Raw genomic sequence first — 27165 nt, forward strand, 5'->3', positions numbered from 1 at the left:
AAATGAGGCTTACAGCCGGGAAAAGACCCTTAAAAATACAGAGCACTTGCTGTTCGACAACCAAATCCTTTACCCAAATCCCCAGCCAAGAAACAGATTCAATTAAAATTATGATTTTGCATAAATCGAGAAAGCATGGGAACGGATTCGAATTCGATGGGGGAGTCGCCACAATTTGTATCTAATGAATCACTTGGCCGCAGCTAACCGCAAATTAAATGATCTTGGACAAAAGAAACCCATCCGCTGTTAAATCTGATTCGTGGGCGGCGCCAAGTCGAAATGAAAAATGCTGGGCTGCCTTTGTTATTGCCACTGGATTTTCGGTTACGACTTTATCTTTCATTTGCGGTTAGAAGTGATGAATGAAAATCCAAAGAAAACAAAAAATGCGTGTGCCATAAAACTAAAATTGGGAGGATGGAGATTTCGGGTCTGAGAGTTTCCAGACTGAAGTTCATTAAATTCTGAAATCCGTAAAATATGCAAAGGCGTGCCCGAGCAAAGCAGATTATCAGGGGGCAACTGCTGCAAACTGACTTTTAATATATGATAATTAATTCATTATCGATGCTGGGACTCCAGACGGCTCAGACGGGCAGCCCGACAGCGCTGACAAGGATTTCACTTGCAATTAAAACGAACAAGGCACCAAAGTTGCAGTTTCAGTTCCAGATCCAGCCCGAGCCGAGCTCCTTGTTCTCCTGGCAGACAGGCAGGCAGCTTTCATTCATTAAAGCGCGCCCCAAACTGAGCCCCGACATGGACTAAAAACTGATTATCTGCATATAAGCCAACTAAAAACTGGATACAGCCACTGGGGCCTTCATCGGCGAAAAGGCAGCGGAAAAAAATAATTGCCCAGAACTGTTTAACATATCACGAGAGTTCCTGGGACGAAGGGGAGGAGGCTGCCGTCGAGTGAGTCTTTTATAAAAATTCGCAACATGTCATTGGAGTGGAGATGCCGAGATGCCGTATCGTGAGGCACCCTCAACTCCGTCCGACGGAGAGCACATTGTCTCGGCTCAGGACATGGACATGGACATCGTCGGGCATCGACGTGGACATGTCAATGTCTATCTTTTTGCCTCTGGCTCGCTCGCTGTCCTGTCGCCGTACCGTCTCTGATCCATATCGCCAGAAAGTTAACGCTTTAGCGGCTTAAACATGGCTTTTAGCGTTAATTAACAACGAATTTTCGCAAAAAATGCAAAATGCGCAGAGCAACAGGAAGCTGAGGCCGAACAGCAAGTAGACAGAATGTTCGGTGACACGAAACCGATAAGCCGGCCAACCGCAGCAAACATCGATGGGCCAACAAGTCGAAAACATCGAAGTTCAAGGACCCTCGAGGCAGATTTGCATTCCCAAATGCTGTCTGCCATGCATGGTATTTTTTTCCGCATTTTAAATGGCCAACATTATTCATGTGAAGAGGATTTAAGAACCATTATACGCCAATTGTGTGCCAGTTAATTTGCCATTTTATTGATCCAGTTTAAGTCCCTTCGAATGTTTGGCTCAACTTAATTGGACTTATGTGAAATTATTGCTTCCCCTATAGTTTAAGCGCTGCTTTCAAATTTATTTTACTCTCTCACTAATTTTCGAAAACTAACTTTGGTGGCACTTCATTAAGTATTAACATTTAGAAGCGCAGAGAAGGGCACTGTAAATAATAAAATGAGTATACTTACGCAAGAGAATCTCACAATCCTCAAGAAAACAGCTAACAAAACCAATTTAATAAAATATTCAGTTTTTATTCAAGCAAACTAAAAATTAACAAAATGGTTTAAACATTCCTTAGTTAGTTAGATCTACTATTTACACGCATATTGCTAGTTTAGGCCAATATTAGACTGCATTACAGTATTACACAGCAGAGGGTCAAGCGGTCTCTCTGAAGCTAAGATAACTTAAACGTAGACTAGACCATTAATTTAACTATGCACTAAGTCGATTGGAAGAATCCGTGTAACGCTATAGGGAAGCACTTGGAAGTGTGTTGGAATTGCAAGACCTAGAGCTAAAGTATTACTTATACCATTAGGAAGCACATCTGTCCAGCTGGAAGCTGCTCAATATATTGTATATATACAAAGAACCTTTTTCGTTGCTCGTATACCATAAACTTAAACTTAGATCACAGTGGCGAGATTTGTTTTTGACGCCTGCCCCATCGGTTCACAACCGATCCAGCGCAGACGTACGCCTGCAACAGCCTAATGGGATCCTGGGATCCTAGATCACCCAGTTCCAGTTCATCTGGGCGGGCAGAAGCTGAAGTAGGGGAAGAGCTGGCAGTGCAGGGAGTAGAAACGCTTGGGATCGGTCTTGAGATCGAACCCATCCACCTTGATCACATTCCATTGGTTCTTCATGTGGGCATAGCTGAAGGACACCTGGTCCTGGAACGTGTCCTGGCGAATGAACTCCATGGGCTCCAAATGCGAGTGGAAGTTGTCCACCACTGTTAGAGGGACTTTTAATAGGTGTTCTGTGAAAAGTGATAAAGGTAAGTATAGGGTCAGGGTCTTTTATCGTCTCCAGTTTAAACTCACCTATTATAAAACCCATTGTGACATCATCCGGAAAACGTATCTTGTCGCCGATGCTGATAAACTTGCCGCCACCTGCTATGGGCAGCATTTTTAAAGTCAGGGCCCGACTAAGACAGAAGCCAGCGCCGCCAGTGGCGAACCAGAAGGTTATCTTCTTGTTGGTTGTCGTGTTCTTCTGCGGGTCCAAAATCAGAGAGGAGAAGAAAAGAGGCAAGATTAACGGAAGAACTGGCTTATGAATGGGTCCCTTGCCAACAACCCAAAGAGGATGGCTGGACCAAAGGATAAACTCAAATAAACATCCATTTTTTTCGGACTCATTTCTGGTTTTTGGCAATGGCCCAGAGAAAATTGACTCGAAATTAAAAAAGCAGAGCCCAGACTAAGCGAAAACCCGAAACATGGCTTGATTAATTGACCATGTAAATGGACATGTGCGAGTTGGAAACTTAATACATGGGTCTGGCCAAAGCGTAAGCCGAGACTTGACAGGATCTTTCTCCCGCAAATGAAGCGTAAAGTTTGGGGTTTTTTAATTATGCACGCTGCTGCGATCAGGGTTGGATTGGTGAGCCAGTTATTGAATGGGTTTGGCTCCATGGTCTACCTGGCTGCCATCCCTGGCTAAGCTAAGCTCAGATAAAACTATGGCCTGCACATTCATTACGGGATCAGCTGACGATATTTCAAATGGCTTGGCTTGCTTTTGGACTGGACTGGAAAACGGGTTCAAATTCGAACTCAAACTGGGACCTGGATTCAGGCTGCTGCTGCTGCTTTTGCTTGTGCTTGTGCTATTGCTTTTGCCGCGCCAGATCATATCGGTTATTAATGATAGCTTGCGCTGGCAGCTGGAAGCCAAATGGCGGCATAGACAAATGGCCATGGTGGCCACATAAATAACGGCCACGGCTCTGGCTTTTGGGCCGGGCCAATAGTAGATGGAGAAAGGCGATCGCAGGCTGGCTTGTAATTACGAACTATATAGGAAAATATGCAGAAATAACTGGCATTTGCACTTACGCTGTCCAAGTGGATCTCCAGCGGCGACGAGATGCTCGGCTTGCCCAGATACCAATCCACACTGGGACTGTACTCGTCCAGCAGTTTCACCAACCTGGGCACGTTGACATAGTTGTCATCATCAAAGTGACAGAACCACCTGGAAAACAGAAAGAAAACCACATTAGAACACACAGCTCAAACTAAAGTTATATATATTTTAAAATATTTTAAACTATTAAACAACAATGCCTGCTCACTTGGACCTAACTCTGGAGGAGATGACCAGGATTGCCCTGGGTGTTCCCGAACTGACCCATGTAAACGTGGCTGTCCTTCATAGCCTTTTGAATGTCCTGCTCAAGAAGCTCAACTGCCAGAATGATGTGGTCAGGATCAGTGGCTTTGAAGGCAAGTGCATGGAACGAATCCTCGAGCAGTCCAAGATCTCACCTCTACCCTTCGATGTGGAGGCAGTGGTGCCCATTTCCGAGCAACTGGACAAGGTTCAAGAGTTGGAGCAACGCATCAAGCAGTTGGAATGTAAGCTGGAGTGCCACTTCCAGCAAATTCGCATTTGCAACAAGGACAAGGACAAGAAGTACAAAATCCACCAGGCCGAGCAGTATGCCTCTCCGTGCGAGGATCTTTGCACCGTTTGCGATGAGGACAACAAGATTGCCTGCAGTCTTCTCGCCAACATGGACTTTATGAAGAAACTTATGCGTCGCATAGCCACTCCAATCCTAAACCAAATGGAAGAGGTCAGCAGGAAGCTCGAAAGATTCTACATCACTCTACAGAATTTCCTCAAGCAAACCGAAGATCTCTTCAAGCGCTTGGAAATTGTCAAACAATGTGTGGTGGAGATAGAAAACCTAAGGTCTCTTGTTCAGGAATACAATCTAACTTTTCTGGGCACCATGGAGGAACTTCAGGATATGCTGGATAGTAAGTTGGACAAAGTCCATATGCCGGCTCTGAAAAAATACATACGGGATCGTTTTGATGATATTGATCGCCGTTTGAGATTGATTGAGGAAAAGGATGCCTGTCCCCGAGCTGCTGGCTTTATCAATACTGGATTGTGCTGCCTATCCTGTAATAATCCCAATGTGGGAGTTGATGTTGGTCCTCAGACCATGGGCGTTTTCCCCGATGCCCCGGTCAGGAATATGCCCCTTTTGCCCACCGGTTCACCAGTCAATTGCCAAAAGACCGTGGTCTGCCGATCCGTGGAGAAGGAACCCACTTTGATGGTACGGGTTAACAATCTCGACCTGAATGTCCTCTCCCATCGACTTAATCGTCCTGCCAAGGGCAAAGTCTGCAAATTGCCCGAAGCCAATGACGCTATCTATGGCGTTCGCAATTCCTGTGTTTCCGGTTTCGACTAATCAGTAGTACCAACTGCTAGTCCCGATCCAAATCGATTCGTTTAAGCAATAAAGCAAATATATACGTGTGTGCGGCCCCCTCTCAAGGCTGTTTCCGTTAAGCCGCATAAAAAGTGCACTAATTTAGATTGCAATTACCGGGTTGGAGGTACATATGGGTGTATATATATAGACCCCGATAAAGATCTCAAGTCAAGTCCGCGACTGCAGCTGCAGTTTTTATAGTGACAAACGATCAGCCATATCCGGTAGCCCACGGTGGACTAATGATGGCATTAAGCGGCAGCTGAAAGGTCCGCGCTGGCCATCATTATCGTGGGGTTTGGGTGCAGTTCCCAGTTCTCCCTGTTCGTCGACGGGGATTCCCGGCCTTTGGGGAGATATTGTGTTCCGAATGGGGGGCTCGATAAAGAGAAATTTGCAAGTCATACTCTACAGAACTCTGGGTCTATGTTTATCTTAATCAGCAGCTTGTTTAAACTAAACCTTTTTGTTCAAGCTGTGAACATCTATCTGAGAGATATTATCTACTTAGTAAAGCTTTTAGGTGAGCGATCATCCATTAAGGCACAACCATAAAATCTGATGGGTTTCATAAATGATTTAACAGAAATATGACTGGTATATATAAAGAATTGCTAGAGCTTAGATTTTTTTATTAAAACTTGTTTATACTGTTATTCGAATTACGTTTTGCCAAAGAGTATATTTAGCTTCGACTAGCCAAGCACCTTTCTTGGCTCTTCGCGACTTTCGTTGAGCTCGTAAGTATTCAATAAAATCGTATCGAATCTTGGAGGATTGGCTTGTCTTGTCTTTGCTTGTCGCTGCGTCTGTTGGGTAATTTAATATAATTTTTATTGCATAAGCCTCGAATAGATCGAGGTGAGGGGGGCCAGGTGGAGTGTGTGTGTGCTGCTCAGATTGTGGATGCTACTCCTAAAGCCTGGCATTCATAAATTGCCTGCCTGGATGATGTTGCTGCTGTTGTCTACGACTTTGGCTTTTGCTGCTGTTGTGGCTGCCACATGCGATACCTGTGCGAAAAGGCCGCGACTCCCCAGTTTAACTCCCTCTATATAACCCTCCTATATGTATCTATCTTTCCCTAACTCCAACTCCCAGCCTTTAGTTGCTTCGTGACGCATAAAAATGCGCGTTTAATTTGCTTAATTATGCACAGAGCATATCCCTGTTCCCCCTTTTCTGAAAACTTAAATCGTAGGCAGCTGCTTTCCCTCTTCGTTTTCCAAATTGAAATCTATACGCTAGTTTATGTTCGTTGTCGTTTAATTAACGCCATACCCCAACCCCCTCTTTGATTTCTTAGGCATTTATGAAAATGTTTTCATTCGGCGGTTCTTTCGATTCGGGTTATCGATTCGGGGATCGCTGATGGTGGCTTTCCTCTGTTTCTACGCTTCGAAAATTGTTTGTTTGTTTTGTGTTTGCCGGTTTTCTGTTTCTTTGTTTATCTGTGCATCGGATTGCACTACAAAGCACTCGGGAAAATAAGTCAAATATGTCCATTAGTTTTCAGACAGGTAAAAATCAATTTTAATTTAATACCTCAAAAAAGAAAGTTTAATCACAGAAAAACTATCTGTTTAAGAAGTTTTAAAATAAATATAAGTTGCGAAGTTAATACGAATACATTCCTTTTTCATATATTTTTAAGAAACGTATTAATTAAAGAAGAATTTATAAAATATAAAAGATAGGAATGTATTGTAGCACCATAACTGTATACATACTATTTATGTTATTCAGTGCATTCCTACTTCATGTATATTTTTTAAGGTTTTAGTTCTTCTTTAATATATCTAGAAATTTCTCCCTGTGCATGCGAGTGTGTGGCCGTTGGCCGAGAAAAATTGAAATGCGAAACGAGTGCAAACTTTAGTTTATTTCCATACCCGTTTTTCCAATTATTCGCGCTGCTGCAGCAGCTGCTATTGCCATATAGCTATATCTTTAACCCATGTTGTTGGTGGTGCTCCTGCTGATGTGGGCAGATTTCGATCAGTTCGCCAGCTGGGCTCTTTCTTTCAGCCCCGCCCCGACCCACACTTAACCCCCTTTCACCCACTAAAAAACAAAAAAACAGGAATAAAAAAACTAAAAAATCGCTGGCGGGGCGTTGGCGGCTGCGTCGTCATTCCACATTGCAGGCGAAATGAGTTTATGTCTGGAGCCACAATAAAAAATGATTGACGGGGCACTTCAAGTCGGCCAAAGGAGATATATCTGGAGTTGCAGGCGTTTCAAGACCGGGGCTTAATAGATTTCGCATTAAGAGCGGCAGGCAACTTAGTAACGAACGAACAGGCCGCGCTAAAAGTATTTTGACAGCCGGCCAAAGATAAGCGATCGCCAAAAACCTCGACAGACGACGATGACGAACTGATTTCATTCGGTTTGGGGTTTCGGTTTTGTTTCTGGTCTGTGGTCTCGATGTTGTTTTTCCATTCCTTTCGGAATGAGACAAGCCAGGCTCTCCTGCAATTAGCAATAAGTCAGCTGTCATCTGCCCGAGCAGCAGAAAGTATCTCGGGTCTCCGGATCTCCAGACTCCAGTTTCGAGTTTCGAGTTTCGCGGATTGATACAAATCAATGTGTCATTATGTCCGTGGGGGCAGACATACAAGATATTTACATTAAGCGGCAGTCCGACCACTTAAATCAACCAAAATGTTTGCCTCATTAACAGAATGCATCGAGAGCTGAAAGGGAAATTAATCTTCCCACTTCGGATGCAGTCGTTCGATGCTTTCCATTTGGAGTGCACGGGAAAAAAACCGGATTTTTTAATGGAAAACAATCTTTATGAATCTTTTTAAGCCTTGTAAATACGAAACTATAACAAATACTAAAAAAACAAGATCACTTAGAGTTTGAATAATTTTAAAATGTTAAGTATGAACAAAAAACTTATTTATAAATATTTAGTGCACTATTTATTCAAAAAGAAAACTTTGAATATATATTTTTTGTAAATATTTCTTATATTTTTTTTTGTTGTGCACCCAAATGAGTCAGAAATCAACGGGCCTGTGCGCCTGCGCATTTACAAAAGCATTTCTCTTGGGCGGCTGGTCAAACAATTGAAACGCATTTGTCAACTGGCGTCGTCCGCGGTTGACAAAGCAAATCATTAATTCTGAGACAGTGTATCTGTATCTCTGTATTCGCATCTGTATCTTGTGGATGCGCGCACTTGAGCCCGCAAATTGAAGGCAATTGCCGGCGATTATGCGAATTTCTGTGGGTGTGCTGGTGTGTTGGCGAGAGGCGCTAATTGAAATGTAGAGCAAAGCAAATCCACTCCACTTCCCGGATGTGGAGTAGCAATTGCATTTCCTAGTCCAACTCCAATATGCATATATGTACTGTTGCAATTGCAATTGCAGTGAAATTGCCTGTTTCCGCTGCCACAATTCCGACAAAGTTTTGATTTTTTTCGTTTTTGTTACATGCGGCGACAATGTCAACAAATGCATGTTGTTCTCCCTTTCACCATCGAATCAATTGAATAATTGGGATTGTTGTGGTGCTGCCACAAGTGGCAAATAAATGAAATTGATGCGTTTCTAAGCGGCAAGTGGGGAAGAGTTGTCCGTCCCCTAAAGGAAAAACTGTCAGCTTCACACGCATCTCTTTACTCTCTCTATAAATAGCTGCCCCTGGCCGCAAAAACCGTGGAAAAGAGGGAAAATTTTCTCACACATCGAGCTGTAAGCATCTGGCTTTCCACACATGCATGTAGTATGCCTTTCCACATAGGGTGGCTCCTCCACTCCAGCCAAGAAAGTGCATTAGCAACATCAAACCACGATTAAAAGTGTCCCAGCCATAGATGGATGTACGAAGTAAATGCGGTTCGAGTTCGAGTGCGAGCTGCTCTATTATTTTATGGCTCAATGTGGGATTAACCCCAAGTCGGTTTCGGTGCCCTGGGAAATTTCCTTGATGAACCGTATCGAAAACCGGGCGAACCGAATTCCCACGCACCCACAGACTTTGAAGTAACATGCAGCCGTATTAACATCATCATCGGCAAGGTCTTGATTGATGCCCCCCCAAACCAATCCAACATAACCCATCCTTCGGCACCATTTCTCTTGCCCCATTTACATTTTATGCTGTGAATATTACGCATATTACGTGTTGTAATTACACTGAGGGTCTTGGTTTTTGGGGTATCAACCAAAAAGGAGAGGCGCTCTTATTATGTCAAAATGTTGATTACGAAACGTGCTCGGTCGAGAGAGTATCCGTGAGATGCGAAACCTCGGATTGCAATCAGATAAGTGGCCGTTTATACAATTGCCTGACAAGTTTCGCCAGCTACATTAGGTGTGGCCTTTCAAAAGGCACACACCCAAATCAAAACGAACACACAGAGGAGATAAATTAGAACTTGAAACGAATAAATCGGTAGAGATTAGGCCAGGCAGCTGGGAGAATGGAATTTAGAGTCGGTAAAAAACACACAAAACTAATTAATAAAGAGCCCAGTTTTTTTTGGCCCTAAGCCAAAGGCAAATGTCGCGCACAGTGGGGCACATCGAACCTTTGGCGCCTCCGTGGCCTGGTATTTCCACACATACACGTTCATAATTGATGATTTTATGTTTTTTTGTGGGAGTTCCAATGGAGTCTTGAGTGACGGGGCAGGTCATCGCCTAGTTGTCAGTTCGTCTATCTCTCTCTATGACTTGCAGTTGCTATTGTGGCTGCTGTAATTTTAATTAAATTGCACTAATTGTTTGGTATTATAATGGATACCCAACACCGACAAGCAACAGCAACAGCAGCAGCAACAGCAACTGCAATTAGCCATTCAAGGCGAGCGAAAGGCGTTCCCCCAGCCACCGCACAGTGGGGCGAATAAGTCATATTTTATGGCAAATAAATTCACATAAAACGCAATTAAAAGAACTGCCTGGATTTGCATTTAATAGTGCTACTTTTGCCCGAGACGCCCCACGGTTGCCGAAACCAATTGCGAGCAACATGTTGCTGCCGTGCGTAAGAGTCGTTCGGCAGCAACAGCAACAGCAACATTCGGTTGTAAAAAGCATGGGGGCAGCAAAAGCAGCAAGGCAAAAGCAGCAAAGCAGCGTGGCATAATTGCCAGTTCGAATGCACGTTAATTAACCTCTTTTTCATGTTGTGCCCGGTTTTTCTTTTGGCCAGGGACTTCGATGTTGCTGGCTGCCTGCCGGGTCTTAAACGCTGCCAATCAGCCAGAAGGATGCCCGGCCAGTTTCCTGTGCCACCTGATACCATTTCATATCTCTTGTACTCTCATTTTTGCCTTTTTTCAAGCCGCATGCCGCAGTGGACCCACCAGCAGCAGCAACAGCAGCAGCAACATAAACAGCAGCAACAACTGCCTCATCTTGCTCATAACTGCACATTTTCATTGCTGGCCATTTATTTTGTTTCAACAATTTGTTGTAGTGCCTGTTGCCGTGGCTATTGATTGCATGCTCCGCGCTCCCATAATGACAGTTTCAAGTTCTAAGCCAAAACGGCAAGTCAACTTAAGATGAAAGCCAGCTAGCCATCCAGCCAGCCAGCCAGCCATCTAGCCAACCCATCTCGTCTCGTCATCCTCATCATCTGAAGTCCAAGCATGTCCAAGTTGTTCTAGATTTCTTGAGGTTGTTGCTGCTGCTGCTTTGGCTGCTCCTCGGTGTAATTACAAATAAGAAGGAAAAAAAAGAATTATAAGAAATAAAAGAGGAGAAGAATTTCTAGGCTGCTCCTTTGGGCGCTAGTTGAAGTGTCTTTTCTGGTCTGCTCCTTTTTTTTCCTTATTATTTTCCCGCTGCGGTTGCTGGACAAGTTTTGAGTGGATGTTGCTGTTGCTGCTGCGTCTTAATTGCGCAAATTAGAACGCATGGCAGCTGCAGCACAAGAACTGGGAAACGAGAGCCCAGCGCCGAGAACTGGGTGTTTGTATTGCCCATGGATAGAATGATGGGCTTCTCCTGCGGTCGCTTATTAAAAGCATTAAAGTCTATTATTACGGCCAGCAACTGCGAGACCACAAGGAGTCATTGCTCTTCTTCTCAAGTTGTTAAGCATCGAAATGCATCGAACCCGCAGCATTAAGCCCTGTAAATATGACAACATTTTAGGGTTCCACTGGAGGAGATGGTGATGATGTTGCTGCTGCTGCTGTTGCTGCTGCAACGTGCAACCTGACCTCTTAACTCCCCAGCTAATGCCATAATTCTGCATGAAATTGAAGCTCAGCACACGTATGGATATCCAATCAAGGGGAAATTACAAAGTTAAGACTTATATCTTCTGGATTTGTTATGGTGAACAATGTGGATGTGCCAAAATCGTATCGCTTATATAAATATGGATGTTTATTTTGATAAAGCAAATGATTTTTAGCCTTTTCCGCTACTAGTACAATAATAATATTTAGGTAAACTGCCCTAATTAGTAAGAGTTACTTATCAACTTAATATTCAAAGGTATATTATCACTTATAGTTCTTATTATTGACTAATGTTAGATTGATAATGAAAATTGCAATTTTTGATTTATGTTTTTTAGAAGTTTCTACTTACTTTTTGCCGCTCTCCAGGAAGACATCCAATTCGGCGGACATTTTGCAGCATAGCGCCTTGCGAAAATGTCCCTGCGAGCATTTCGTGTTGATGAGATGGCCCTCTGAAAAGAATATAGACGAGAAGAGGGGCGAGGTGAAAAGACTGATAAAGATTGGTAATTAAGCGGGCCAACAAGAAACAGAAGGAGCCGTTGGCCAAGGGGCCCACTTCTATGTTAATTAACTAAAAGGCCAGGCTTCGCAGCTCGAGAACGAACAGTAGCTTGTTAGTCGAGAATGCCGCTCATATCCAGCGGATACATTTTGTATCGTTTGACAGCCGCCGCCGCCGCAGATAAAGATGCCAGTGAAAAAAGCAGAAAACAAGAAAAAAAAAACACAAAAAAAAAAGGATAAAAAGCGAAAAGCAGAGCAACGCACAAAAACTTTTGCGCCTTAATTGGATGAAAATTGTTGAAATATTTAAACACAAGACAACGGCGACTGGAACTTATCCTTTGTCCAGCCCAGCTTTTGCACATAACTCAAAATCCCCGAGCGTGTTTAGCCGAATCCTTTTGGCCTAATCAAAATACCAAAGGAGTCTGTGTGAGTGTGTGTTTGTCTGTGAAACTTGAGATCGTCTTGGGGTTTTGGGTTCTCGGCTCTTCATTCTTTATTCTTGGTGCCCTGTCCGCTGGAGTATGCAAAAATGAAATACAATTTTTCTGAAGCGAAATTGAAATTTGAACTTTTTTTAATTAAACCCCAAGAAAATCGAAGCGCAGCCCGAGCTGCAATTCAATTAAAATGCGGGTGAGTGATGAAGCTTCCTCACTCGCTCTGGCCCCTCTATGTGGTATATGGAATTTATGAACTTTAATCGGTTTTCGGATGGTCCAGACAGTGGCCAATATTAGGCGGTGCTGGGGGCGTGGCACTTGGCTGATGTGAAACTAAATTGAGAACGGGGCTAACGAAGGCAACGAAATGAAAGGCCAGGGATCGGGTTTTGGGGTTTTTGGGTTCCGCATAGGGATCCGCATCGGGATCGAAAGGTAAGAGGTCGGCGTTTTGCGTTTGGTCAGGTATAAAAGGCTGTTGTTCCTTTGTGATAAATTCGTTTTTCATCCTCGCTTGGAAATTTCAATTTTTGGTCAAAAGGGAGAAGGGGTTAAATAACTAATGGCTTCCTCTACTCACTTGTCTTCTCCTGGTAGTAGTGATCATCTGTGTCCGTGAAAAACCAGGTCTGCAAATAATAAAAAAAAAGAAAATAAAAGTTAGTCCATCGATATTTGCATAATTGTGGTTCATGTAAATTACAAGAAATCGTAGCATGGGAAACTTTGGAGGGCCTACAACTCTTCAGACGGCATAATTATTCAAACACAAAAAAAACGCGTTTGGTCAGCAGCTTACAAGAAAGCGTCCAGCAATCAGATAAGAAAATTCCCACACACCCTGTGTCTTCAAAAGCGGTTCAAGAAATAACTCAAGCAAAAAGGCCCCCAGAAGAAGCGTCTTTTTTATGCATCGCTGACTGCGGTAGGGTTCTAAATTCTCAGGAGGTGAGTGTATTTCCCGCTCATTAGTGGCTTTCACCAACCGCCATCAAGTCGCATAATCTATTTCGCGAGGGCTCCCTACTATTTTTTTTTGTTGGCCCTAATAAATTTGTTAGTCGAACAACTCAATTGGCTGTGGGGTTTTTTCCCTTAATAACTTTTTGCCTTTGTCGTTGCCTTTGTGTCAAATCAGGCGAAAATCGTTTTAAGGCTTTGACAACTACACGAACAGCTATAGCAATAGCTGATGTTGTTGTTAGCCATGTTGCTGTTGGCCATGTTGCTGTCGTCGTTTCGTTTGGGAAGTAAGAGGTACGGCAACAACTTGGGCAAACAATACGCCCGCTCCACAAGCATTTTGAGCAACGACTTGTAACAGTTAGAAAGTCAACGTTTGCCAGTTTGCCAGTTCGCCTCCAGTTGGAGTTCTTTATCCACAACATTGGAAAAGGCACAAACACACACACATCAGCAACTACTCCAGTACTCCAGTATACCAGCAGCAACACCGAACCCAGTCGTCTGTTGAATTTTCATGGATTTTTACCAGATTTTCCATTTTTTTTTTTTTGCTTTCAGTCTGCTTTTTCCACTTTTTTCTTTGAAGAGTCGTCGGGATGGTTCCCCGCTTTGGGGCGAAAAATGTTAACACCATGTTGCCGGCTTGTTGTTGCTGGTGTGCTCCTATTGTTGCTGGTGTTGCTGATGTTGCTTGTGCTGCAGATGCTGCTGCTGCTGCAGTTGCAGTCCGCACTTGACTAGCTTTTAATTTATGTGACTGTTCCAACTGTTGACAAACAGCATTACAACGTGTTTCGCAAATTTATGGCGAAACTTGGCCGCTCTGATGGAAGTGTCCCATAAATAGAGTTCTTTAGAACTCCAAGTTAATTGAAAGCAGCGATTGGAAATGCGAGACTGAGGAAATCAGGGAGTAAGAGTCTCTCTGGGCCGAAGAATTGGGTAGAGGAGATGGTTAACTATCAATGGTTGAACAAGGAAATCAATAGAACCGGGAGATGATAGGATGAGCACAAAAAAAAACATATTCAATTGCTCTGCAATTGTATGATGTCAATCCCTATTTCAGGGGATATTCAAGTTCATAATTTAGTTGATTTAAATTAAAAGCTATTCTTATAAAATAAGAGTTCGTGAAGGTCCACCGTTCAATTCATTCGAAGAATTTTAATTTATATAATTTAATATTGATCTTTAATTAGATGAATATTAGATTTATTTAAGCATGTGATAAAGATGTTCCCATAAAATTACACTTCCTTAAGTTTCATCGATTTCTGATCACAGTTTGATAGATCAACCTACCTCCCTAAAATCGAATAAAATCCCGTCGAAGGATTTAAAGTTCATAAATTTTGGCCAACACTTGGTGGCAGAAATCTGTTCAGTTTCTGCTGGATTTTCATGGCGTGGCATGCACTCAATTGGAACGAAGCGATTGCCACAACAATTCGTTATGTTTTCGGCGCCCAAGAGGGAAAAAGCCAACCGTTAAAAAGGCGGCCCAGGAAAAGCACAAGCCAAACACCAGCTGGCCAAGTCGACAGCCAACTTGGCCAACATGGAAAAAGCCGCAACAAGCAATGCATTTTCAATGGCGTCTGCGTTTGCAGCTCTAAACTGCAGCTGCGGGCCAAAGGCAACTGTGGCCAACCATTTGGACAAACCATTGAAGCATTTTTGGCCGCTAGCTGTTGGCCTCTTGTTGTTGTTGTTGTTTTCCCCTTACCAATGTGCTTTGTTTTTCCTTGGTCGCGCTAAAATTTAATGCCCACCCTTGCAAAAACCCCCTCCCCTTTTGAAATCCCCACCTGGAAAAGCACGTGGGGTGCGGTCAGCTAGCCGCGCATTTTGTCTGCGGTTGCAGCTGGCCTTCCATCTAGACCAGGCCCAAACTAAACAACTCCACAGCTCTGCACTCCGAATACCTGAAAAAACCGAAGCCAAACACCATGGCTTTGTTGTCTGCATTTTTCTGCACTGGCCTGGCCCAAAACGAAAAGTGGCCAAAATTATTATCTATGAGCAGGGGGCGTGGACAATGGATATGCTTTCCCAAAATTGTCCAGTGCAGTTCGAAGACAAAGTGAAAGTTGCGCCAAAATGAATAGTCTCAGGATGTGACTAATTTCGTCAAGACTTCCAATAAAGTTGCCGCTAGTTGGGGGGAAAATGGTTTTATTGATCGACTTTGGCAAGTTGGCCGTTACTGAACTAATAAAAAACCTATCAAGTTTAGATGGCGAAATTTTTAACGGTATTTATTTTACGAATTCGCCTATTGGGGTTATAAAAAAAGAGATACAATGTGTTTTTTTTTTTTGGCTAGTAAGGTTTTAGTACTCTTTAAAATTTCATGAGTCTACTTAATATACATTAAATTTATTATTACTAGACATCGGATGTATCAAAATTTTTAGTGACACTTAATTGGTTTTCAATTTCTTATTACCTTTTAATAATGTCATGTAGTTTAGTGAACGTGATAATACTGAATCTTGAACCTAAAGACTTAATAAACCTCAAAACTAATTTATTTTGATTTTCGAAAAAAAAAACAAATCACTTTTAAAACCATAAATTATTCTCCAAGAAGTCATACCCTTCGTAGACCTAAGTGCTTCCCATAACTATAGGCTCATCAACAGCAGCCAACGCTGAAAACGCACACGCATCGCTCAATTCAGGAAGCGACCACAAGTTCTGGGCGTTTCGCATTTTGCGTAATCTTCTCCAGCTACAAAACCACAAAGGCTGAGATTTTAATTATGGGTTTTTCGGGTTTTCTTTGTGGGATCGGGATCTGACCCTCCCTCCGAAGCACCTGCTTACACCCCGGGTCTCGAAATCTGTAGAATAAGCCCCTTGGGCAACCGAGGCACAAAAGTGTTAAACGCTCTGAAGAGAACCAGAAACAGAAACAGAAACAGGCAAATGAATCAATTAAGTGATTTGTTGTGAGTCAAAGCAACTCTCTGAAATCGAATAGAGGAGGTATTCAGAGAGGTATTCCACTCAGCATTCAATTAATGTGATGGCAAAGTGATTAAGAGCCAATCAACCGGGACATTCTGAAATCGAATTCTGTGCTGTTTCTGTGGATAAACAGAACAGGCCATCCACTATACATATATGTATACAAAAGCATGTGGATTCAGATATGTTCACAACGCAAATATGAACTGACAACGAGAACCATTAAAAAGGAAGTTGCATGCGGGCTTTTGAGGGTTAAACAGTGGGATGGATTGGGATGGGTAGGTTGGACATCTGACGAAATTGTGTCGCCGCCAGCGGAGGAAAAAGCAGCAACAATTGAAATTCCAATTTATTGCGAATTGAATTCAATTGAAGAGCATTGAGAGCAGAACTCAAACAGAGCAAGGCCCCCGCAAAAGTTCTGGCACGGGCTGTTACTATACGATAAATTCTGAATGGCTATGAATGCGCTTTATGTGCAGTTGGGTTCAAAAAAAAAACACTAAAGAAATTTTGAAAAAAAAAACTTAAATACAACTTAGTTTTCAGGGTTTTTCGTTAATCTTCATAAGAAACGAAAGACTTTATTTTTTTAGAATTTTTGAAAAAATGAAAATATATACTATGTAAGATGTAAATAGGTAATACTTTTGAGTCCAAATTCTTTAAAGTTTAGTCCGAATACTTCTTTGAGTGTAGGATATATAAAATCATCTATCATGTAAACATTTGTATATATTATTTTTACCCTTTCTTGAATTTATTTAATCACTCCCACAATTTCGTACCGCACTGTATTGGGCATGTACTATATAGACATCTGCTCGTTTTATATTCTATCTTGTGCGTTGGCGGCACACTTTCGGTACCGACTATTGTCATTAATTGGCCTCTAATTGGCATTGCATGCTCATAGACATGAATCCGAATCCGAATCCGAATCGGGGGAAAAGGCAAATCAAAGCGGGGCAGCTAAAAAGCTGAAAAGCTCAAAAAGTTGAACAACGAGATCGTTCCAAGTGCGGATGGCAGGTCCGTTTCCTTATTTATGAGCAGCTGACGCAACCAGATATTATGGTACTATGTAGTATAGCACATACAGTAGTGATTCATCATGGGGCTCTGGACGGGAATGGCTGTCAACGTCCAAGAACTGGGAACCCAGAGAACCCAGTGATTCAACCGTGCTCAAGCCCACAGCAGCGATATTAAAGCGCAAAAATGCCAGCAAGGGAGCCGAGTTAATGAGATTTAAGCCGCAACTGTGGGACATGGCGCGTTATGAATTTAATAGCCACAACTGGGGACTGGCGACACCAAAAACCAAAAAAAAAACAGAAAATCAGCACCGAATGGTCTAACCGAGTTTTACGACATTGTTTTTCCAGGGAGCCGTTGACCAAGTACATGTAGGCCTAATAAAATGCGACGAGAGCTTTCAAAAAAACCGGGTTTTTCTCCAGAACCAACGTGAATAAAAACCAAAACTGCCTAACTGGTTCCATTCCATGCGAATCAATCAAACAATAAGTCAGGCCGAAACGAAACTCCTGAAGCTTCATTAAAACTAAATAGTAAATCAAGACAAGCAAATCGAGACAATGACAACCACCCACAGGAACACTCCTTGGACAAGCTGTCACTCTGTGTTTGCTGATCTATTCAGAGGATTCAGAGATTCAAAGATCCAGAGATCCAGTGCTGACATTTGACATACGTCCGCTGGCCCAACAAATGAGGCAGAGACTTTGGATTGCCACTGTTTGGCTGGAAAAGTGCATGCAAATCGGGCTGCTTTGGAAAAACAGAAGGAAAAACCAAAAAAAAAAACTGGTAGCCAAAGTCAGGCGGTCCAGGTCGAGGCAAAAGTCAGTGGCAGGCCTGCCAGTCGGCAGTTCGCCGGAAAATATCCAAGTGGAAATAAAAACGAAAATGCAAAGCGATTTCCCCCTGTCTAAGCCGCAACGGGCATTCAATCAAAGTCGAGCTGCAGCTACGGCTCTCCGGTTTTGGCCAAAACTGTTTACAGTAATTTATGCTCATTTGTAAGCATGAAAAATTTGAATCATTCATCAAACGACCGACAAACAAGGAGTGGATGGGGGCACACGGATTGTCAAGTACCAGATCTCTTGATCTGAAAAGGTACAAAGCCGCCGGGGTTCGAGTGGTAGATTGACCTCCAAAAGTTCGGTTTAAACTCTTTTGTTTAGGCTATTTCAAGAGCCTTTGTTTAATACGATTTTAGATTGTGTGTAATTGGTTTTCATTTCGATTCATGCAAAATATTTATCACATCTAAATGGTTCTTCCAAAGGCTTCCAAATAATATTTTAGAATCCTATTCCATCTTATTAGGACACATGTATATTTTCAATTTAAAACATGTTGTATCTTCTAACCTTTATATTATATAGAATACATGAAATACCAGAGCTTCGGTTGATTTATAATCTGTTTCCTTAAAAATGTGTATAATTTTACTATACCAGATTCAAGACTATCAAAGTATTTATAAATAATATCCAACTAAAACTACTAATGATGGAAAGTAACTAAAATAAAGTCGTGAAAAGTCCATGCATCCTGCCATCGAAAGCCTGTCCAAAATCCTCTGTAATACCTGCTCCCCTGGGTTTCTAAATTTGTTAATTTACCCAATTGCAGCCATTTCTGTACTACCAACGACGAAGAAGAAGAATACCCACATCTTGTGATCCCCATTCCGAGGCATCCGAAAAAAACAAGCTCAGCATCGATTCAACATCGGGTTTTAGCCAAGTCAGGCATTTTGCCCTTTTATGGGCGCTGTCTTGACAACAACAAACAAAACATTAATCAACAGCAACAATAACAATAGCAGCAACAACCCGTCAACAGCAACAGCAACAACAACAACAACAGCACCACAAGCAACAACCAACAATTACAACAAATTGTTTTCAAACGATGCTGAGCAGCCAATCAAATCGAACGCAACTTTTGAGTTGTTGCCTGTCGCTGCTCCACATTGCTGTTAACCACACAGCAAATGACGTGCAACAACATGAGCCACAGATTTTCCATCAAAATAATTGGCCAAAAGCAGAGGAAAATCTTGAGGAAAAGCAGGCGATATGTTGCTGTTGCTGCTGCGAAATGTTGCAAGTGCAACAGGAGCAACTTTAGTTGCTGGTTGGCATGTTGCCGGTTAAATGTTGTTCCAACGTTTAGTTTGGAAATTCTGCCAATAACGATAACCGTTTCCAACTTTTAAAAAAAGAACGCCCCTACTAACTTTATTTTTAAAGTACACTTATAAAAAAACGAAGAAAGTCGAAGGATTTAATGTCTTTAAAGGCATAAAATATTTAAAGTAAATATGGCTAATGTCAAAATTAATATTCTTTATCTTGGCTAAAATATTTTTAACTTAAATCACATTTAAAATGTTTGGTATAGGACATAGAACAGATCTTTTTGAATTCAATATGCAGATATATATTTTTACTAATCCATTTTATTATCAGTGTATTTTTTAAGCCCCTTTCCGTTGCTGAGGGGTTTGCAAATATGAGGGAAAAAACCCCTTTTATTGCCGTTGCTGTTGCTGATGGCAAAATGCCTGTGGAAACGTGCTCGTCAAGCATTTTTACAATTTTCCAAAAGGTACAATACCATACCATACCATACCACTCTGCCATGTTCCTTTGGGGGTTATTTATTTGTGTTTTCGGTTCGTGTTTTTGTTTTCCGTCTGACTCGCCTGCAATGCCAGTCAGCAACGTCAACCGAAGGGGACGAGTGCAGTTTTGTGTAAACAATAACAAAACACATTTGTGACGCGTGATTTTGCATAAGTTGGCACTACGTTTTCAGACGATATTGCCGTTGTGGCAGCAACACTTGAACAATGCCCACAATAAATATATCCTTTCACCACATGAAAACCCCATTGACCGAACAGAATTCGATTATATTTTTGTGTTTAGCAGTTGAGCAGCTTAGCAGTTTAGCACTCAATGAAATCATAAACAAAAGCGATCGTTTTTGGCTAACCAATGAAACCAATGCTATTAGCCATATTCATGGTCAGTAAGCCCCAAATGAATTAAGACATTTTTATGGCCAATTAAGAGAACGCCAAAAAAATAATCATAAATAGCCAGACATAAAATTAAGCAACGAAATCAAATCAATTCCCGCCAGCTTAAAAACTCATTATGCAAATTGGCCAAACCCCGGCCAGAGTTGCCAACGATCTCGATCTCGATCCCCCGATTTTGGCCAACCTTTGAAGCTCACCCCACTTAGCCAATTGTCGCCCACCCACCCAGAAACGACCTGCCAGGAAATTAGCTCCGAACTAATCGCCGATCGATAGACAGACTCACCTGATCGCGGGCCAATTGGAACCAGGTCTTGATGATCAACGCCAGCCGGGTGTCGTGATAGTTCTTCGTCGTCTTCACGCTGATGAAAATGTCATCCAGTTCGGTGACCGGCGGCTGGGGCGTCGCAGTCACCGCTCTTTGGGACAGATCGTGGAGCAGCTCCCCATTGCGGCTCCTTCTGGCCAATTCCGTCAGCAGGGTGGCCGTGGGTCGCTCACTGACCTCGATGTCGCTGAAGTTGAAGCTGCGTATGTCCTTGCGGATGATGACGGTGGTGGGGGAGGCGGCCGGAGCTCCCGCCCCCGGCTGGGTGGGCGTGGAGGACTGCACGTAGTCCTGGAGCAGCTGGTCGCGATGTGTGGTCACGGGTTCACTGACCAGGCCATCCACCTGGCTGTGTGGCACCTGCAGAGAGAGAAATTTCGTTAGATTTCGGTTATGTGGTCTTTAAGAAGTATTACAAAGCAGAAGTATTTTATAAACCACCTAAATTTCAATGGAAGTTTTTCCCAGCCCTTACACCCAAAAAAAAAATCTTTCGAAATTGGATCAAAAGTGCGTCTCTAAGATTTTGAGAAATTGTTCATCACCCTATCCTACAAAGCTAAAAAATTATATAGCGAAAAATGTTTAGTTGTCCTTGAATCTATAAAAATGTTCTTAAATATTGTTGTTCCTTTTCTAAGTGAAAAAATCATAATATATTTATGTTTGATATCATTTAAGACAGTAAGACTGAGTAAGTGTCAAAAAAAAAAATGTAGCCAAACTATGATGGGCTTGTTTAGATGTATTTTTTGTAGGTTTGCAAAAACATTGGTATCTCGAAAAATATATAAAAAATTGTTCGATTTATTGAAACGATTTAAAAATACGATCACTAAGTTTTCAATAACCAAATCGAATATGTACCCATTCTTAATCCCCATAAAATAAAAGACCAACATTTTATTTAAAACATTTATTTTTGATATTCCAAGAATGTTCCCACTTTTTCACAGTGTGCGCCGGAAGAAATACAGAAAGTGGCGGGGGGTTAATGTAAATTTGTTGTGTAAATCGCACGTAGGGCAATAAGAAGATGAAGACGCCCCCGCTCTATCAGAGACACTCAACTCGAACTGGGACTGCGTACTGGGTACTGAGGACCGGGGACTGGAACTCCCACTCCTCGACTCAACTTCGGGCATTTTCACCTGGCAAACAAAGGCGAACTTCAATGGCAAACAACAATGGCAAACAAATGAGCGGCAGCAGGCAGAATAAACAACAGCAACACCACCATAAATGCTGAGTAAGAGCAAACAAACCGGGATCGGGATTGGGATTGGGATTGGGTTCTGGATCGGGATTTGGGTTCGGGATCGGGATTGGGATGGTAAGGGAAAGACCAAAACAGAAACCCACTGAGATTGCTGTGAGTCGGAGTGAACTGCTTGATTAATTTCCACTGATAACAGGTTCATTTGCTTTTGTTGTCGGCGATTCTTCAATTGCTCTTCTTTGAGATTTCCCCCAGTGCTCGTTTTAATGGCCCTCCGCGGAATTGGGGACAGGTGGGGCGTGGAGTTTCGCCCTGATCGAGGCGGCGATAAAGGTGGGAAGTTCGCTGCTCGAATGGGTAATACCTCGGGTGAAAGACAGCCCAGTTCTAGCACTCTATGCAAATCGGAAAGCAACTTCCGCTATAAATCTAGCTCTGGCCTTCCCCTGCTTTTGTCCCGAAAGAGATTTCTCTTTTCAGGCCCCCCTGCTTTATATTGCTTCACACGATATTGTCTCGTTGATAGCGCGTCCACAAGTTGGGCTCATAGAATTTTATTGCCGCACGATCGACAGCCAAACGGTGTTCAATATAATGGCAGCTCCCTAATGAGGAAATGGCTATTGAGGGAGACGATGACAGTGGCAGGTGTAAACTGCCGATGGGAACCCGAAACCCCAAAGCCCGAAAAGCCAAAGCAATTAAAATGTTGAAATATTAATTTGATGGTGGCAGAAAAATTGCGAGTATGGGAAATCGTAGCGCAGATTTGCTCAAGAAAGATAGCAAAGAAGTCGTGACTTGAGTGAGGGATTCGAGACTTATAAAACTAGTGAAAGCCACCGAGTGGGTTATATAACGCGGAGAACGCCTCTTTCAATTAAGCGGGTTCCGTAAATTCAAGGTTTGGATTGGATTAGAATGTGAGCCAGTTTCCAATCCCCGATCCGATATGATGCAAGTGGCTTAACCATACTACATGGTATGTATGCAAATCAAGTACACGGACTATGGACTACAAAACAGCAATGCTTTGTGACACTTTTGTGGGATTTGCGAATTACTCGAACGTGATGAAACTGAACAAGCACAGATACAGATACATATAGCTACAATTGCGGATTCTGATTCAGATTCAGTTTGAGATACAGATACAAATGCGAGTCCGACACGTGTGCCCATATATGCAGGCCGCCTGCGCACTCCGTCAGATACAAGATACAAAACACATTAAAAAAAACTACAAGTACACATAAAAAAAATATTAAAAATTCAAATGGATATGCTATAACTTATAGCTATAATTAGGTTCAACAACACAAACCAAAAACCATTCATGCAGCCTGTAATAATGCCATGTTGCGAAATATTTCATTATATTTTTTTTTAAACTATAGTTGTATATGTATACATTTACATTTTTTTCTAACATTTTAATTAACTCTTGTTTATAAAAATTATTTCTCTGTGTGTACAGCATACAAGTACCGAGCGAAAGGCGATCCAATAGATGTAAAGACGGAGCCAATCCCAAAACAAATTTAACACGGTCCGCACAATCGCCGCCCCCCCACCACGCCCACTCGAATGACTAATGCTTCATTAGCCGAGTGATTAATATGTTTATAAGCATTTCCATGTCAATAACAAGCAGGCCAAAAGAATCGGACGGTGAGGTGCGAGTGAATGATATGAAAGGGCGCCAAATGGAATCTACCCCTGATCGACCTGTGCGAAGATTAATTGAGTTAAACTCTGGTCCCATAACGGAAAGCATAAATCAGCGAAATCGAAAATCAAAGGCATTCCCCAACCGAAAAAATGCAATCAGAACCATTCGCCTCCAGCTGGGCGAGCGGGAAAATCTTCATTAAATGCTGTTTAACAATATTATCCGTAAGATACGAATCTAAGATAAGATACACACAACAGCAGCCAGGCAGCTCGGCAACCAGGCATCCCAGGCTCAATTAAGCGACCACCAAAAGATACCCAGATACTCGTACACTCGGTTGCCCAGCTGCAGATACTCCTCTTTTATCAGGCGCCTTCTGCAGCTTAATGTCGTCAACTTTTTGGGGCTGATTACGTGAGCGGCAAGGGATTGTGCGGCCGGGAAAGGTATCTGAGTTCCAACCAGCTGCATCGAGTTGGCCATGGGAAGAGGAAGAGCAGGCACCTGCTTTTGGCCTGGCCAAAAACAGGAATCACATCATCACATCACAGTATCTTTGTCTCTCTGGCTGCCTGGAAGGCTTCTTGAGGCCGCTGAAGCTGATTTGCATGCTCCTCAGCTGAAGAGTTTGTTAATGTTATTATGTATTTACCCTGCACTGGGAAAAATACTACAAATCTAAATTATAAATAGGAAGATTCACTGTTCTTCTTAAACTTATTGAGGTTTTCCTGATCTTGATAAGCTTCTTTTACCTACTTTGAAAGTGATTTTATATATTTACTTCGCATAAATAATTAGTATCAAATTGTTCAAATTGAGCAATATTGATTAAATGGTATTGAGTAGTAAGTGAGATTTACATATCAAACAAACCTATCATGTTATAAAATCTAACGAAGTGTTTTTAATAATGTATCAAAATCCTCCTTTGATATCTCGTCTTGCTTTTAAGTGTAGCCCCTTTTTTAACGATCTCTGACTATTTTTTCAATATTTGTATATATTTTCCATACCCAAACCTATTATCTGTATTAAGTATGAAATGGTAAAATGTGATCCATATAATTTAAATATTATTTTTAATGCCTCTACTTGAGTCTCAACCAAACAAATCAAGTAATTCGAATTATTTGAGTCTGTAATTCTCCCCAAAATATATAAATATTTAGAAATCCCTTTCGAATGTGTCACTTTACTTTTCAGTGTAGCCACAAACAAACTACTCGAATCAATCAGCGATTGATGGCCATTCGGCGCGCCACTTTAAACAAATTCATAAACAACCAAATCGTTTGACGATTATTATTCATTTCGTTTATGATTTATGCGTCAGCAACACGCGACATGGCGACCTGGCGACGTGAGTTGCAAACTGGACATGGGACATGATACTGGGAACTGGGAACTTGGAACTGGGAACTGAACAGGGTGGGGTTGGACCCCCACCTAATTTCGAAATTATTGCTTTATCAGCCGAATGCCAAACCCAGTTTAGTACGACTATGTGTCCAGTCAACTGTTCAACAGTTCGAAGAATCGAGCCCAGTCAAGTCAACAAACAGCAATTTTTGCGCAACATTTAGGAGCAGAAAAGAACACTCATAAATAAAAAAATATAAAAAAAAGAATTAAGCAAATTGTACATGGCATGCAGTTTTTTAACTGGGACAAGTCACAGACCTCCGATGGAAGAACTTCAATTGAAAAGACCAACAACGAGCAACAGCAGTTGTCGACAGTTTTTTTTGTTGTGTTATTTCTTTTTTAATCCGGCTCAGCATTTAGTAGTGCGATGTGTGTAGCACTAATTTCTGCCGAGTTTCCGGTTAGACTCCGGAGCAGAAAAATAACTGGAAGATCCACAACAGCAACATCAACAACATTGTCCGAATTAAAACAACATAAAGTTTTTAATTACACTAGAGGCAGCATGCGAAAACATTACAGAGGAAGGGCCACAAACTCACAGAAGCCCCAAAGTTGAGCAATTGAGTTGCAAATTGAGGAACCGGAAGGTGGTGAGTGGGCTGGGATTACAAGGATACAAGGATGCAGGAGCTGATTCAATTATGAGCTCAAAACTCTGTTGCCAGGGGCGAAATGTGAAAGTTTGCAAAGCTAGGATTACTGATCGAAGAAAGGGAATTTAACTACAGCGCAGACAAAGTTGAGGCACTTCTTTGTATAAAATACAAATGACTATTAAAGTGGATTTAAAAGCCACTAAGAAAATTTGTACATTGTTGTTATGGCTTGTCTTAGGTTCCTCTCAAAATATCAAGACCAGTTCTAATTTCAAGAGTTCTAAAAATAGAAATCTCAGGCAAAGGTGTCCAACACTATTTAAGAATGCAATACGAGGCGTTGTAAGCCAATTCCCACGGACCTCAACTATTTGTTATCTGTGATGCGACTGACAAGATTCTCCACTGGACGAATCCGTTCGGCTCCACCTCCTTGGAATTGCCCCTCCCTCAGCCGCACGTTCGTAATATTAGCACACAATATTTTATTACACAAAAATTTATGCAAAAACCCGAAGCAAAAAAAGGAGAACAATAATAAATGGGGAGAGAAGACAGGGCTCAGAACCCTGACAGGCCCTGAAAACGGGCATCTGAAAGCTTTGGCGACGCTCTGCCGACGGAAAAAAAAATGCAGGAAAGAGTGGCTTTGGGGATCGAAACTGGGTATACTCTTGTGGGTTTAACGTTCCTTAAGAAGCTATATGATATGTAGATATTGATTATTCTTAGGATCATCTATCAAATACAATTAAATGGTAAAAATATAATACTCAATTGGATTTGAGCTGATTTTAAGAACACCTGGGATAGACTACTAAAATTGGTATAGGTACTCAAGATTTCTAGACTTAACGATATCCTAACTCTTCGGAACACGTTTAAGGATCGTGATAAAAACACTCATAGAACTTTCATATACCCCTGAGGATTACACTCAATATAGAGTATATCCTTTTAAGAGAGTTCTTTGCAAACATTTGAGCTCAATTATGATACCCCCTATAAGGGTATAAAGCGCAAAAAGCCAAGAACCGAAACTGTTTTATATGCAAGGCAAGGGCGTAAAAGGTTTTTTAACGGCCAAAGCCGGACGTCGGACGCATGCGCAGCTGCAAAAGTCAAATCGCCGGCGTTGATTTATGAAAGTGCACGAATCGTCGTCGTCGATCGGATCGGAATAGGGATCGGGATCGGAATAAGGGGGGATAATGCAAATTGTCTGGCCTTTTCTTGGCAAAACTTATGCAGATCACCAAGTACACACACGTATGACAGTTTCGCAGAGCTAACAACACCCACGCAATCGGTATGTCGCCCACTCTGAAGAACTCAGAACTCAGAACCCGAACTCAGAACTCAGAACCCAGAACTCACTTGGATCCCCGGATATCCGTAGGCGCTCTGGTAGAGCAGCAGGGTCATATAGACGACGGCGACGGCTAACATCATGGCTTGCAGGATTCGCTTGAAACGTTGCGGTAGCGAGAGCACAGTCAGGCTCATCATACGATTACGGGCCACTACGCGCACATCGAAGCCCCTCGATTCGATCACTAGGTTTTTTGTTATATTTCAATATTTTCAACTTTTCGGTTCTTTTCCGCAGGGGGTCTTAGTTTAGCGAACTTTTTGATTTTTCGAGTTTTTGAATCTTTCAAAATTCGCTTTTCAACACGCGCGCACTGACGTCTTGCCAGTTGGAAAGTTGGAAAGCA

General features: G+C 42.2%; 2 protein-coding genes across 2 annotated transcripts; one reads left to right on the forward strand and one right to left on the reverse strand.

The window, feature by feature from the left end:
* Positions 1-1745: 1745 nt before the first annotated feature.
* Positions 1746-27165, reverse strand: fng (Fringe glycosyltransferase). Its single transcript, XM_017079393.4, has 7 exons — positions 26825-27165; positions 20482-20886; positions 12744-12792; positions 11560-11662; positions 3591-3729; positions 2568-2742; positions 1746-2503 (listed from the first exon to the last, which is right to left on the reverse strand). The coding sequence occupies exons 1-7, from the start codon at positions 26954-26956 to the stop codon at positions 2268-2270; spliced, it is 1239 nt and encodes a 412-aa protein (XP_016934882.2). The 5' UTR covers positions 26957-27165; the 3' UTR covers positions 1746-2267.
* On the forward strand, positions 3754-5084 carry LOC108013507 (uncharacterized). Its single transcript, XM_017079394.4, has one exon. The coding sequence runs from the start codon at positions 3818-3820 to the stop codon at positions 4964-4966; it is 1149 nt and encodes a 382-aa protein (XP_016934883.2). The 5' UTR covers positions 3754-3817; the 3' UTR covers positions 4967-5084.

This window comes from Drosophila suzukii, chromosome 3 (genome assembly GCF_043229965.1).
Source record: "Drosophila suzukii chromosome 3, CBGP_Dsuzu_IsoJpt1.0, whole genome shotgun sequence".
Taxonomy (NCBI): Eukaryota; Metazoa; Arthropoda; class Insecta; order Diptera; family Drosophilidae; genus Drosophila; species Drosophila suzukii.